The sequence below is a fragment of the Haliaeetus albicilla genome, chromosome 13, assembly GCF_947461875.1.
Source record: "Haliaeetus albicilla chromosome 13, bHalAlb1.1, whole genome shotgun sequence".
NCBI classification, from domain to species: domain Eukaryota; kingdom Metazoa; phylum Chordata; class Aves; order Accipitriformes; family Accipitridae; genus Haliaeetus; species Haliaeetus albicilla.
Genome location: NC_091495.1, coordinates 3,902,555 through 3,916,955, shown reverse-complemented (window position 1 = coordinate 3,916,955; position 14,401 = coordinate 3,902,555). Strand labels below are relative to the sequence as shown.

At 39.9% G+C, this 14,401-nt stretch overlaps 1 protein-coding gene across 29 annotated transcripts in view; it reads right to left on the bottom strand.

Moving 5' to 3' along the window:
* Nucleotides 1-14,401, bottom strand: part of NRXN1 (neurexin 1) — a 715,706-nt gene that overhangs the window by 119,913 nt on the left and 581,392 nt on the right. For all 29 annotated transcript variants that reach the window (XM_069799889.1, XM_069799890.1, XM_069799901.1 and 26 more), the window contains one exon: nucleotides 5,915-6,086. In XM_069799889.1, the coding sequence (XP_069655990.1) occupies nucleotides 5,915-6,086 (172 nt within the window). The remainder of the gene's footprint in view (nucleotides 1-5,914; nucleotides 6,087-14,401) is intronic.

The following is a 14,401-nucleotide window of genomic DNA, read 5'->3' as shown; positions in this document are numbered from 1 at the left end:
GAATATTCAAAGATATGCTTGTGAAAGAGTTCGAGATCTCTCCTGGCTGCCACACTTAACCCTGAGAAACAGAACTTTGATTCTCTTCAGAAGCAGCTGGAGGGGCTTGAAATTTGGAAGGTGTTTCTAAGCCAATGGTATGCATGTTAGACACCTACATGGACTGCTGGAGAAACACTAATCCGTTCTGGAGAAACAAATGTACTGACACAAATGTCTTCTGTCAATTTTATGGTCAATCTGAACACCGCAAACTAAGACAAACGGATAGCACTTATCCTAAATAGGATACATGGTAATAGCTGACTCTTAGCATTTATCTTAAAGCCAGGTGTATCCCATGAAAAGATGGCAGACACTTTGTCTATTTTCCAGAATACAGGGACCAAGAGAAGCATTTTAACGAGATGCCCAACTCCCCTAGCCCTTGGATGTTCTGCAATAACAACCTTTAGCCCACAGGCCCAGAGAAAGTCCCTAAGACAACATGTGTGCTCTCAGATGCTTAACCTTATGTGATAAAGCAAAAAAACCAAAACCCAGAAGAGAATTATTCTGCATTATACCAAAGCCCTAAGAGCTTCAGCTGCCAATTGCCATATTACCGAGGTATTTAGCGCTAACCATAGCGTTAGCCTGCGGTTTGATTTTCCGCTAACATACATGGATTCTCACACAGGTTCTTCTTTGGTGTGTGTACGCTCAGTCATTAAGTTGTACTCCCCAGTCAGAGATACATCCGTTCCAGTAGTCTGGCAGTGTTTTGGACAATCTCTTTTGTGTGAACGACGTGTGCGAGACGCTCACGCTGTCAGATCTAGGTCTGTCAGACACATCCCTGACAAGGTCTGCGGAGCCGTGGGGTACCTGAGGACAGCTGTAACTAAATTAGGCTTTTCTAAGGCTGACCAGAGATCCAGGGATGACTGGGAAGGCTTCATTTTAGACGTTTGCCTGCATCAGGCTGTATCTTCCAGACTGCTGCAGGGTCCCGGGAACTGCTGAGTATTCCCAGCAGTGTGAACAGCTTTAAAACCATAGACCAGCTGGCCAATAGCTAACAGATCATCTTATATCCGGAAAATTCTGCATCAGTCTGATTTATGATGGAAGTCCTGAAGAGTACATTCCTGCTGGTAAAATGATTGGTTGCACTGTGTTTTTTAAAAGAATTGGCATTGGGCAAACTCCCTTTGACTGCATAAAGTGTAGAGTTATTCACAGAAAAGCGATTCTGAAAATCCTTCACAGTAAATGGTGATTATTGTGGCTTTAGAAAGTCACCTAGCTTGTTCTGATATACTTTCCCAGGCTGGTAAAATGGACAGCCTTCACTACTGACTAAGGAACTAAAATTAGAAAATTGAGAAAATTGATTTTCTTGTTAAGTAGGTATGGTTATGAGCACTGCTGTGAGAAAGATTTTTTTTTTTTTCCCCCATTTGATTTGATTTGAAACAGATTTTCTTTCAGGTAAGGAAGAAAAGGTTGTTTCAAATCAGATGAAATGCTTTGTTCTCAGATTACCTAAATCCCCTATAAACACTGGGCAATCTTGAAATGAAAAGTCAGAACATTTTATTTAGAAAATACTGAAATTAATATTTTGCCATTACTAAAACCAATTTCCTATTATTTTGTTTTTCCTTTGGCCTTAATTGTTAGATCAGTTTGACCCAAATTAACAAGTCCTTCCGTTTCCTACCATAAATGCATTCTTAGCAAATCTATATTTCAGTGTATAATTATTACCTAACTGAAGGCTCAAGAACAGCCTGTTCACAGAAGTATCTGGAGTTGCTACTGTGGTGCAGTCTGATCTCCACAATAGCAGAGAGCCAGTCAGGGAAGGGAATTAAAACTAAGTTGCGAAGCAGACAAGATAAGCTGTAAGGAGTAGAAAGGATCTGCATGGAAAATGGGGTTAGTCTATTGATTAGGAACTCTTGACTGCACAGTCAGCAGTTTTCTCATTCCTGTTTAATATGATCGGAAATTAGGCTGCATCCAGATAAGTTAACGGGAAATCACTACCTCAATCACCAAGGTGAAATATTAAAGTTCTTTGGAAAGATGCAGAGGGATGATAATCATTAGGTGAAGAGACAGAACATTGAGTTTAGTTAAGAAAGATGGAATATACAAATCCAGTACAGACCTGGGCATCTTAGCTATCAAAAACCCACAACATGCCATTCTCATTCATAGGGCTACCTATCAGCCACTGACACAACGAGAAAGTGACTTTGATGGGAGTCTGGAAGAACATACGTAGGTAAATCTAAACCTCTGTTTCTGAAAATCATCCAGCCATTTCAGAACACTGAAGTTCTTCACATTTGTCTAGGACTAAAGCACATTTTTCCCCACTATACTCCAAAACCAGCCAACCACCTTTACAAGGTTAATCATCCTCTACCACTGGCCACCCCCACCTTTTTCCTTTTACAGCTCTCTCGTTTCATGGATACTCAGATACAAACTGAAGGGGCATTTGCCCAGACAAGATTCCCGAGAAAACGTAACACTCAAGTCTAGTGGGATGGAGAATGATGTACAAGAGAAACATGCTAGATCCTCATCAGCTTCCAGGGTCATTTCTGCAGTTTATGCAGCTCTAGGATAAAACACATGAAGCAACCGTGGAAGCCCTATGGAGCGTTGCCATACAATAATTTTTGCAAGGTGTCTACCTCTGACTGCTCATAAAGCAATATTAGAGAATCACGTGTGCTACACCAGCTAGAAAACCCTTTGTGAGACCACTGAACTCTGGGCAGCTCCCGAGACCCAGGACTGAGTTCAGGCTCCCTACAAATCCCACACAGACTTGTGACAATCAGGGCCACAGCTCTTTTTCAAAAGATGCTTGCTTCGAGCATCAAGAGGGGTGCCCACAGCATCCTCCCAGCAAGTGATGCAACGCCGACTGTTGTCGGGCCTCGGGTGCCATTCTCTGCAGCAGTTCGAGGCGGCTGTATGAAGGCTACGCAGGCAACGAAACTGGAAAATCCTAAGCCTCTGATCAGAAACTCCTCTCAGAAAATCTTCACCCAATGTTTTAAGACGCTGATCACAAACAAGCAATGTCTTGTAGTCAGACACTCCAACCAGAAGTGTAATTCAGAGTATAATCTTTCCTCAGAAAGAACAGAGGACTGATCAGTTGGTACGCTTTAGGAAACCAACTGTTTTTTTTTTAATATTATTTTATTTTTGAAAAAAGGAAATCCAGTGTATTTCAGAATACCAACTTACTAATTAAGCTGCTAATCTTGTTTCTATTCTTAACTTTTAAAACCCCAGAAATAGGAGAGATAAGTCTATGCTTAGGTACAGTGGTGCAGGCACATTAAGAAATTATGCAGAAAGAAATCATTCAAAAAACAGTCACAAAGCAAAAAAAGATTTTTTCTAGCACTGAAATGAAAGCTAACGAGCCCTCCTTCATGCAAACAAGATTGAATTCAGTCCATATTGTACAACTGCAACATGTCCTCCATCCAAAATGTGAGCAGAGAGCAAGTCAGCTGGCTAGCCAATACTGCCAGGTACGACTGTCTGTCCCTAAACCAGCAACAGCAGTACCACATCTCAACTGGATGCAGCAGCATTTGCCAAACTGCGCTGTCTGGTACCTTGAAGACATCCCTTTTAGAAATACGACTTTTAGAACTGGCGTGACAGCGGTGGCTTTTAATATGGTGCCATTAACATCTTCAGAGAAGTATCAACCTTGCTCAAAGGCAGCAGAGTCTTCAGGACAAGCCTGCGTCTTTTCTAAAAGGTACATCGATACCAATCTGTGAAGAAACTAGTGTTTATAAAGGGTTTCTGTGAGGAGTGCCAAACCTGGTGGAGCAGCACGGAAACATAAAAGAAAGGTATGGCTAGGTGCTCTCACGCTGGGAGGAGGGCAGAAGGGACAGAAGGTGAAAAGGAGGAGGATGGATTTCAGAAGCGATGCTATGGTATTCAGGAGCCATAAAATATTACTATGGGAAAGGCAGAGAAAATTAAAGGCCAACTGCAGTCTTGGAAGATCCAGCAATAAAGCAAGCCGACAGATTCTGTACCCCGGCTGATGAAGCAACTGAAAATGCCTTGAAATGCAGCTTGTGCACAGATTGCTAAAGGAAGCTCAAGAAGCTCAGATTCCTTGTTTTCCTTTTTCAAAGAAAACATGCAATCTCCTTCCACCCCACTAATCCCATCCCAAGGCAATCACTCTATTTTCTAAATTGATCTATGTTCAGTATAAATACACGAATTCTGTGTGCCGCTATCTTCAGAACTCAAAATGCAGTTTGTCCTTGTTGTAGCCACTTTATATTTTCATGAAGAAACAGAACGGGGAAAAAGAGAATTTTTTTTATGCTCATCATTTAGGTATAAAAACAAAAAAACCACCCCAAACCTGTTTTTCCTTTCTGCTACATAGGTCTTGAACACAAACCAAGACACACTCCTCCCCAGTTTCCACCATCTTATTTCAGGGACCATTTACCAAACATTGCAAAAGTTAGAAAACGAGGGGGACACATGGGAAACATGAATATCTGAAAGATCACAGGACATAATTCATTCAGTATCCCCCTTTCCCTCAAGAGTTTATCACCTCTCAGAGATGCATCTAACTTAAAGCCATTAATTGTTTCTAACTGCCAGAACTGTCGCTCATTCATAACGCATTAGCACACAGGTGGGTTTTTTAACAGCTCCTGCTGTACATAATTTCATTTGTGATGCACACTTTCATTTTTATTTTAAATTCTAAATTATTTCCAAGTAAAGATCTGAAGGATTATGTTTCACCTGTGGATTTTTAAAAAATTATTTTTATTTTTTAAAAAGTCAGGCGAACAGCTGGACTACAACTCAAACACCAAAAAAACCCAAACCAACATCTAAATACTAATAATTAGTGCAGGGAATGGCTTATGCATTCCTTATTAGTGAAACATACCCTCCTGTCCCACTCCACCCCCAAAATGAAGAATTTTCTACTTTTAAACAGAGAAATCAGAACTGTCATTTATGTAATAGCAAATATGCAAACCAGAATACCTTTCACTTACATCTCTGGATTTGCTGCCTTTTGTTTAATAATATAAACACACACGCCAACTGTTAACAGATAACATGCAGATTTTTAAGTTACCATTAATGGCTCAGTAGTCCTATTCAATAAGAAAGGGTTTGCATATCTGAAAAACCTGTTGCCTTTAAAAATGAATAAAATTAGTAACACAGTAATCTTCAGTGCATGGCATTTGCTTAAAATTAAATACGGGCCCGATCAAGGCAACTCTGTACTCACATGAGCAGTCCTGTTCAAGTAACCAGCATCACTTGCGTAAGTAATATCCTGTAGTTTGTGTTTTAAGTTAAGGCACCTTACTTTGGTTGGTTGGTTGGTTGTAGAATTGATAACTGATACACCTTTTGGTTTATGCCTGCTGGATCACTTCTGCTAAATTCATAAGCTTCAGACTGCTTTAATAACAACTTGTAATTAAAAGAACACAGACAACCTTTTCCTCAGTAAACGTTTTACCCCATCACTTGGAGATCAATTTGGAAGTCACTTTACTGTGTAGCTTTTGTCAAAGCCTTTTTTTTCCCCCTAAAACAAGAATCCAATAAACCCAAATGAAAACAAGAAACAAAACCACTATTTCATGCCTTGACAACTGTATTTTTCCACTTCCAGTAATAACTTGAATTTGCGCTTTTAAACTCACTTAGGAAATACCATCATCATAAACTGCATACTGCTCAGGACTCTTTAACTACTTAATTAGCTACTAAAACCCTGCGAAGGAGCTGACGTTGTATCAGAAGAGAAGCAAAATGAGCCAAACTCCACGCATCCCCCACCCTCTTACTCACAAGCGTTAGTGTAAGCCCTTACCTGCTGGGTAACGTTCGATAACTGGCCAGTTGTCCACCTGTAATGTGGCATTGCCACCACTTCTTGTGAAACGTACTACGTGGTATTTTCCATCATTAATGATTGCGTTGATCTCTTCAATAGAGATGTCATCAGTTCCAACATTAAATTTAACTCCAATTTTTCCCTGGTGCTGCATGTCAAAAACAAAAAAAAGCAAAAAAAAAAAAGAGGAAGAAGAAAAAGAAGAACTAATTAAGAGTTGTTTTAGCAAGAAATGGAGACAGTGTGTCATACAGGGAAAGATTTCTAACAACATCTTCCCTCCTCAGATGTAACTTCTGAAGGCTTGCATGTGGCAGTGACAAGCCCCCCGACAGCTCAGTAAGTCCAGGACGTCTCTTTGATGGATAATTGATATTCCAAATGAGTTATTTCACCAAATTGAGTTCTCTCCTTTTCCAAGAGATTCAGACCAAGATGAGGAGGGAGGGAGGAGGAGGAAAGCTCAAGTTTTCTTTCTTTGTCCCCTCCCTCGCCTCCATGAGGATTAAACACCATTTTTCCTTTTAGGCTTTCACAACGGAAAGCCTTGCAGTGTCACTTGGAAGAGGTTTGAGGATTTTCTGGCTATGAAAGCCAAGGTCCAGCCCTGCATCTCCTTCCCCCAAACCTCGTTCACGCTCAGAGTGTTCACAAATGATAACAAAGGAGGAAACTTTTTCTTTTCTAATGGAGTGGGTTTTTTGCATCACACTGTAGTAGCTCTGAACCATTAAGACAAGAACAGACCAATTGACTAACAAGGACTTTTCTGATCAGAGCCAGAGAGGAGCAAAAGGCATTTGTGACACAGGGACAGCACCTTTTTCCCCCCTAAGGACCAAGGCTCTGATTTTTTTGCTGGGATTTGCCTGTAAACTCCCGTGCCCGAGTGCGCCCAGGGCTCTGGGGACTTCCCATGCACATTCATACTCAGTACCAAGGCTGCAGATTTTCCAGATGATTGCGATATTGGCACGTTTTCATTTTTATTGTCTTTTAATTATTAAGATGTTCACTCTAATGGGACATTTATGTTTTAACAAAGTCCTTTAATGTCTATTAAAAGTTTAACTTAAGAACTTAATGATTTTTTTTCTGCCATAAAATCAATTCTATTCCTGAATAAGGATATTTATTAAATTGAGAAGAAAAAAAAAAAAGCACAGCAGAGTATGAGATTAGGGGCTTGTGCATAATAAGTGGCAATTCTATGTGAAATTTCATGTAATTAGTACTGGTACATCCTTCTTAAAAGTTAAAAAACTTCCTAAAGTTTTTACACTACCAGATGAAACACAATGAAACATTTCACTTTGTACCTCTTTGACATTCACGTCAATCTTTCCAGAACCAGCTTAACCTCTCCTGCATAGCTTTTGTGTCTGCTCCCTCCTTCTTTTACTACCCTGGCAGCACTCCCTGTAGTAAGCGTATCCTGCAGCTCCTTGTCTCTGGAAGTCTCCCAAGTGAAGAACTCAGGAGTTCTTCCACTTTATTTTATTCTCTTTTTAAATACTTGACTTCATTTTCCAGTAGTGCTTGCATATTCCAGTTACACGGTTGAGCAGCTGCTGAACACCTTTGGAGCAAGTCCCTCAACGTTTTGGCACTGCGCTATGACCTCTTCCGCTAAGATCTTTTTTAAAACCCTAAAAGGACCATTTCCTGCTGAGATTTGCAGAATGACTCTGAAAAGTATTTTTTTTTATTTGCTCAGTTCCTTAAATAACGTTCTAAATATTCTTCTTTTTTTCCTTGCGGATTGTTTTAACGTTTCTCTATTGGCTGGTCCTACTTTTCCATGCCGACAGGGTGTCAGTAAGGGATTCACCTCACCCAGCACATGCTCACCCGCTTTGGCCTCTCGTGTGAGCTGCGGAGCAATCTCTCACTTGTCCCGGGAGAGTAACTGTAGCTCCGTTTTATTTCAACTGGTTCAACTATGACTCAGAATAGATTTCACCCATTTTCTTCCATGGATGCAATAGTTTATTTGCTTCACCTGTTTCATTCATATGCTTACTTTCTTTATACAGAAATGTATACAAAGAAATATAATATTGTCCTGGTCCTAAAGCAATCTCCTCTTTTACTAATTTACGAAATGCAGAAAAACAGCATGTAATGATAATGGCATATGCACCTTTTCACACTACTTTAAAGAAATCAAAGTCTTTGAGGATTAAAAAAAGCTGACTAATTTTACGGTGATTCATAATTTTACTATCCATAACCTACATTTACATACCTGCTTTGCCATTTGCTATATATATGTATATACATATATTATTTTAGATCAAAAAATGACAAGGAAAAAAAGCACTTTTGAGCGAATAGGACAGGTGCAGGCAAAATGAAGTGGCATAAAAGGCAAATATATCAGCAGGTTTTCCAAAACTAAGAGAATGTGGTGTTGCAATGGTTACCAAGTAACCATTTGTAAATGGCCAGGTATTGGCAAGTGAAGTGAATGCTTTACAGACTTGAAGGCAGACCTTTAGCCTTACTTGATACAAATATACTTTTAAGTGGGAAAAAAAAGCAAGTTTCCCTGACTTCCCGACATTTGTACAGAAGTACTGTGCACAGACGCCAAGCACGCAGCTGCAATAGCAAAAAATAGCACCCTAGTAGTTGATAACATACTATAGTAATTTTTTTGGCTGTATTTCTAATGCATTTGTGTACCTGAGAACATAAAAAACTCCATATTTAAAGGATACGTTTCATTATTTCACACTTCTTCAGCACCTGTGGGCATTTATATAACCTCCTATAAAACAAGGAAGCAATGCTGGGTTTCGAGTTTAAGTCTTCCTTATTATTATATCCATATTTAAGTTTGACTTCTGAACCTCACGCTAAACACGATATGGACTACCACTCCATTGCGCACAGCAATTTAGAACTGCAAAATGAAATATGATGCAAAGACCTGACAGTACACAGGCCCAGACAGATGATGACATTACCACAAAGCAGTAAGTCACCACGTATCAGCTGAGTTGCAATAAGCACCTCTGTTTGTAGATAGCGGTTTTTTTAAGCCCTTGCACAATCATGCAGTAGTTGGACTCACTGTACTGCTCCTTCACTGCAAGATAATGTAAGTCACGTTATTTTTCATTTGTCATTGGGTAAGACCGTGTGCACATACAGTTACTGTGGACCAGCTGACGTACAGTAGCCTGTTGAGATAACTTTCATTTTTCCTTCTTTTTGGAGCAACACAGTAGCGCGGAAAGGGAAGAGACTGATAAAACTGAAGCATGCTAAACTACTATTTCCACTTTGCCAGCCTCAGTTGCATAATGCAGTAGTGGAAATTTTCCTTTATCACTTGTTTATTCATAATAATCTTAAAGTCATTCTTCCTACCAAAACCAGCCTCAGACAAATGCTGAATGAGAGGTTCCCTCTTCAGCATCATGATGATGGGCACTATAGAAATGTCTGTGAGTTACTAAGTACCACGATAAGTCAACATTACTGTTGAATGATGTTATCTTTGCTTGTGACCTGAAACAGCGCGGCATTTCAAGCTCATATTTCTGGGAGGTTATGTTTGCCCACTAGCAAAGATGATCATTTCAGAGTTTCCCTGGTAAAAATCAGCTCTGTACACAGGGCGTGTAGAAGTCCACCGTGCTGTTTACGGTTCTTAGCCTGTGTTTTACTTTTCTCAATCTCACCCCGTTGTGAGAGAAAGTAGCAATGAAATCAATTCCTTTTCCTACTGTGCCTTTATCCAGTCTGAACTGGGAAGGCCACCATAACAGAGTGGAGACATGTAGGAGATGGGAGAGTCTCCAATATTGTTTCCAAGAGAGACCAGAAGAGCGGACACACCTTCAGGAGAAGAGTGAAGCATTTCAAGAAGTAGCATTAAACGTTGTTCTCTGTCTCCGGACATTATTTGGAACTTCAAATCAGAAGGTGCTGTGAATACTGCTGCAACCATCCCATCACCACCACCGCTCTGAGCAACAACCAGCAGCTCTTCAGAAAAGCTAAACTTCTGGTTTGGAGGTGCTTTGGCCATGTAGCTCTCCTGTTTCTGAGTCCAGGGTGACTTTCTCTCCACAGTACCCACACAGACAGTAAGCTCATTAGGCGTTACCTAAAGTGCATTACTGCGACGTGCAGTGTCGGCTTTGCCTACAGTTTAACCTTTGCTGTCCAGCCACTTGTAGGACTCCAAGCTCACAGGGTAAGGATAAATATGTTAATGGCTTCAAAGCAGTTGGGTAAAAGCCTAAGATATACATGTTTAGCTCCAATCCTACATTCCTAATGTGCTCTGAAATGCCAGGAGTTTTGATTGCTCAGACAGTATAGGTGTGTGTGCACGCACGTGTATGTACCAATCATTTCAAAACATTTTGTCTTCAAAAGCACTGGCAGCTACTGTTGTAATCTAGCAACTCCAGTGGAATATTTTCAAGCATGCTTTATGAATTGTGTACTCTAAATACTTCTACCTTGGCTTTAATAGGCCTTTTCTGCTTCTGATGAAGCACCGAGAATGCTGATGAACCCGAGAACCGAGCAAGAAACGTGAAATGCAAATCAAGCCAGCGGCTGAGAGTGCAATTTGTTCCCTGTTGGACCCTAGTTCAGTGCTACTGATCTGCCAACTCCAAATGCAATAAAACCTATGCTTGTATAAAATATATATATATATATATATATAATCTCCAGAATAATGATATTTCCTATAGCATCAGCAAGGTTTTACTGCTCTCTGTAGTAATAATTCTGGAATCAAACAGGAGCGTGTGCAAATTTGGCACAACAGGAGTTTTAGAAGAGACCACAGACAACGTAAGCTCATAATGCTTACAACCTTTAACCACTTCCAAAGAAAAGTAATAATATTGTGACTCCCACAGGTGAACAAACAGAGAAAAAACACTCAAGCATGCCAGCTTGCATCTTATAGTGTTGGTCCCTGAGGCACAACTTTCTGGTGAATGTGATAACAAAGTCTTAGAACTAACTGATGGTTTACTTAGATTTTATTGAAGAATACGTTTCTTGAGTTTTATTAAGAAGAGTGAGATCATTTTCACTCAAATGTAATCAGAAGCTAATATTCTATATTACAGAAATTTATGCAAAATAATTAATCTCTGGTTTTCTGAAGCTTGTAAGGAAACGCATATCTGAAAATAGTACTGTGTGCTTCAGGAAGTGAGAGGAGGGATATATAATGGACAGAAGATATATTTAAACTCCAAGATTAATTGAGTAACTACGTATATTTTAGTCTAATAATCCATCAATATTTCTTATTACCATCTAGTATCTTCCACAGGAAACCTTTCCTGGGAAAGGCACAGAAAATATAAAACATCTGGGAAGAGTTCTTTGAATGAATACATCTTTATATTCCAGTGGAAAAATCTTCACTGTCTGGATGGTTTTTTATAATTTTATGTTACCGCTTTTCTCTAGAAAAAGCAATAAAATATTCAACCTAATATTTACCAACAGTAATCAAATCTTTTACTTTTTAGTCAACTGCAGAATAATACACCATAGGAACAGGCATTCTTCTGTCAACCCTCAGCTTTAGTACTTACAGTCAGGTTTTGTGTCCCTTCATGAATTCAGAAAGGTAACTGTATTCAGGGATGGATTATAGCTTTCAGTATATCAGTGTTTGACATACTGTAGAAAATGTAGGAGGGGCGTGAAAACTCTATCGGAGTGCTAGTGGTCAAAGTTACCCGTCATAGGTAGGCACTTCAAGCAAGGAAGCAAAGATTTTTGCTGATGTCCGATAGGGTGCATCCACCTTGTATTCAGTCTTTGATAGACTGGCATCTGACAAGCGTGAAACTGTTTGGTTTCTCTTTCTTTTCGCAAAAGCTGGAAATACGTAGCTACTGTGGAGAAGGGAAAAAAGGAAAAAAACCCAACAAAAACCCCAAACCAACCAAACAAACAAAACCCAACAAAAAAACCCAAACTAACCACAACAACCCAAACTTCTCCTTTTCCTGGTTGCTTAATAAGGATACTGTGCTATTCCCAGTGTTCCTTCTTGCCAATTCTCACCATTTATTTGCAACTTTCCTGATATTTGCTTATTTCTTAAATCCACAGCTCTGTAGACCATAGTTTATGAGAAAATCCCACTTTCCATTTCAAACCAAGCTCCTAGTTCTGATAATTGTACAGAAAAGCTTAAAACCCGAAGCCTTGCAGGCTACTAGAAAGAACTGAAAATCATGTTAAATCCCATGATTTTAAACTAAATGCTTGATTTTTTTTCAGCTAAAGGTGTGATACTCTGAGCAAGCGACACTGATTTCATTACCCTCGTATCAAATGGGAGCAACATGCAGCAAAGTGGGCTTCCTCTCAATCCAGTCTCCCAGCAACTCTGACTGCTTCTCCCTCACTGGACCTGTTTCCAGAAAGATTTGTTCTCCTCTACTTGAGTCTCAGCCTCCTGGTCCCCAAGACAGCGGGACCGGAGGGATGAACTGACAATACTTACTTCCAAAACGCTCTATAAGACTTGATCTACAGCTGACTAGACTTTCTGAGCCTCCAGTAACACAGCATGCTTGCACTCAGGAAGTTTTTTCGTGACTTGAAGGGTATCATGAGTTGGCTTGAGTGGTAGCTGGACTCCAAACGTGACCCGTGAGATTCCTGCGAGAAGCGCGGTCAGGTCTCTGGTACCCATTTGCACACACCGATTTGAAATGCAATCCTGGCAACTAAATGCTGCCTAACACTACGCTAAGCCACTATTCTTACTATTCAGAGGGGAAAAACGTTGTCTGCAGAGCCAGAAATGTTACCAATATTTCCTGCAGCACTGGTGCATGCTCGCTTAAGTGCAAACCCGTGCACGCCTTTCTCATCTACACCAAGCTCCTTCCAGAGACAGTACAAGGCACTTGAAAAACAGATTTATAGTCATAAAGGTACAGCAACAAACCTCTTTTTCCTCCCCTAATTTTGGATCCTCAATCAGTTGTTTCATGGATTTTCTTAAAGAGAGGTGGAGAGTGAATTTGCAACATATTTTGCTCTCACGTTTTACTCAGAAGTTCTGTAAGATCATTTCATAAACCTTTAAATGACCCCAGTTGCATGCCATTAAGTTATCTAGATTTTCTAAACCAATACAGAAATAATAAAAATTCATTGTTCACCAGATGCCCCTGGTTCACGTATAAGAAATAGCACTGTCACTGTAACAATATTATGTATGCAAATACATACAGATGCTACCAGAGCTACTGCACTCTTAAATGTTGTTCGATAAAAATTAAGCAGCTTCTAGCCTTAAACCAATGACCCTTAAAAGAGGTAAGTGAAATATGGGCCCAGCATCACACTAATTTACAACTGAGGCGTACCTGAAAGAAAAAGCTAAGCGGCTCACTATGCGGAAGAAGTGACACATGACTTAAACCAATTTTTTTTAATGTCACAAAATGCCATATATGCAACCACAGAACAAAAAGCCTGGAAAGAAGGTACCACAGAAGCGTTCACTGCCCCAGCGTTTCAGGGCAGGAAGCACCTACTCTTTACTACTATGAAATAATGACTTGTATCACTTTCTGCTTTAAAATAATTGTCCTCACAGTCTGCTTTAAGTGTTGTTACAGCAATTCGATTTATACATAAAGCTCAGCAAGCAGAAAATTTAGAAATATTTATAAATCTACAATTCTGACACTTCAGCTCTCAGGCTGCAATTTTCCCGTTTAGTTTTAAACATTGTAATTCTCACTGCTATATATCATAGCTGTATTTCAAGTTGCTCTGATGATGAATTACTGAGACCATACCATTACCTTAACAACGAGCCCCCAAAAATGCAATAGTTATGGAAGACATATGGTATAGAGCCCACAGCAGCAGCATACTGCATCTCATTATCCACTCAGCATCATTACTGCAGTACACAAAATTAAATTTTTCTGAGAAAATATGCAGTAAAGAACAAATTAAGTAGTCAGCCCTTAACGTGGTACTTCTGTCAAAACAGCGTGTCGCACAGAAATGTCTTGACCTTGCTAGTGTCTCACCAAGGATTCCCAGTTGTGGTGAGATGGTGTGGATGGGTCGAAGAGACTACAGAAGCTGTTAATACCAAACAGAGCCTAATTTGAAGGAAAAGAAAGAGTTTTAACTACTGGCCAAGGTAACTCACATGCCTTGGCTTTGCTCTTACACACTTATTTTCCATATAGGCAGACACCTTGGAGCTTGTGTACCCGAAAGATAGTATGCCCAGCCTGAGGAATGGCAAACTCATGGGGAGCTCCAGCTACTCAAAACCAGCAAACGCTCTCCCTCCCCACACATACATCAACACGTGTTTCCAGATGAGCACAGTGAGATTTGAAAATTAGGCTTGCTTTCCACTTTTTTTATAGTGTTTTTATACAGCGATGATTAAAATAGTGTTCCTGGGACTGGATAGAGTTG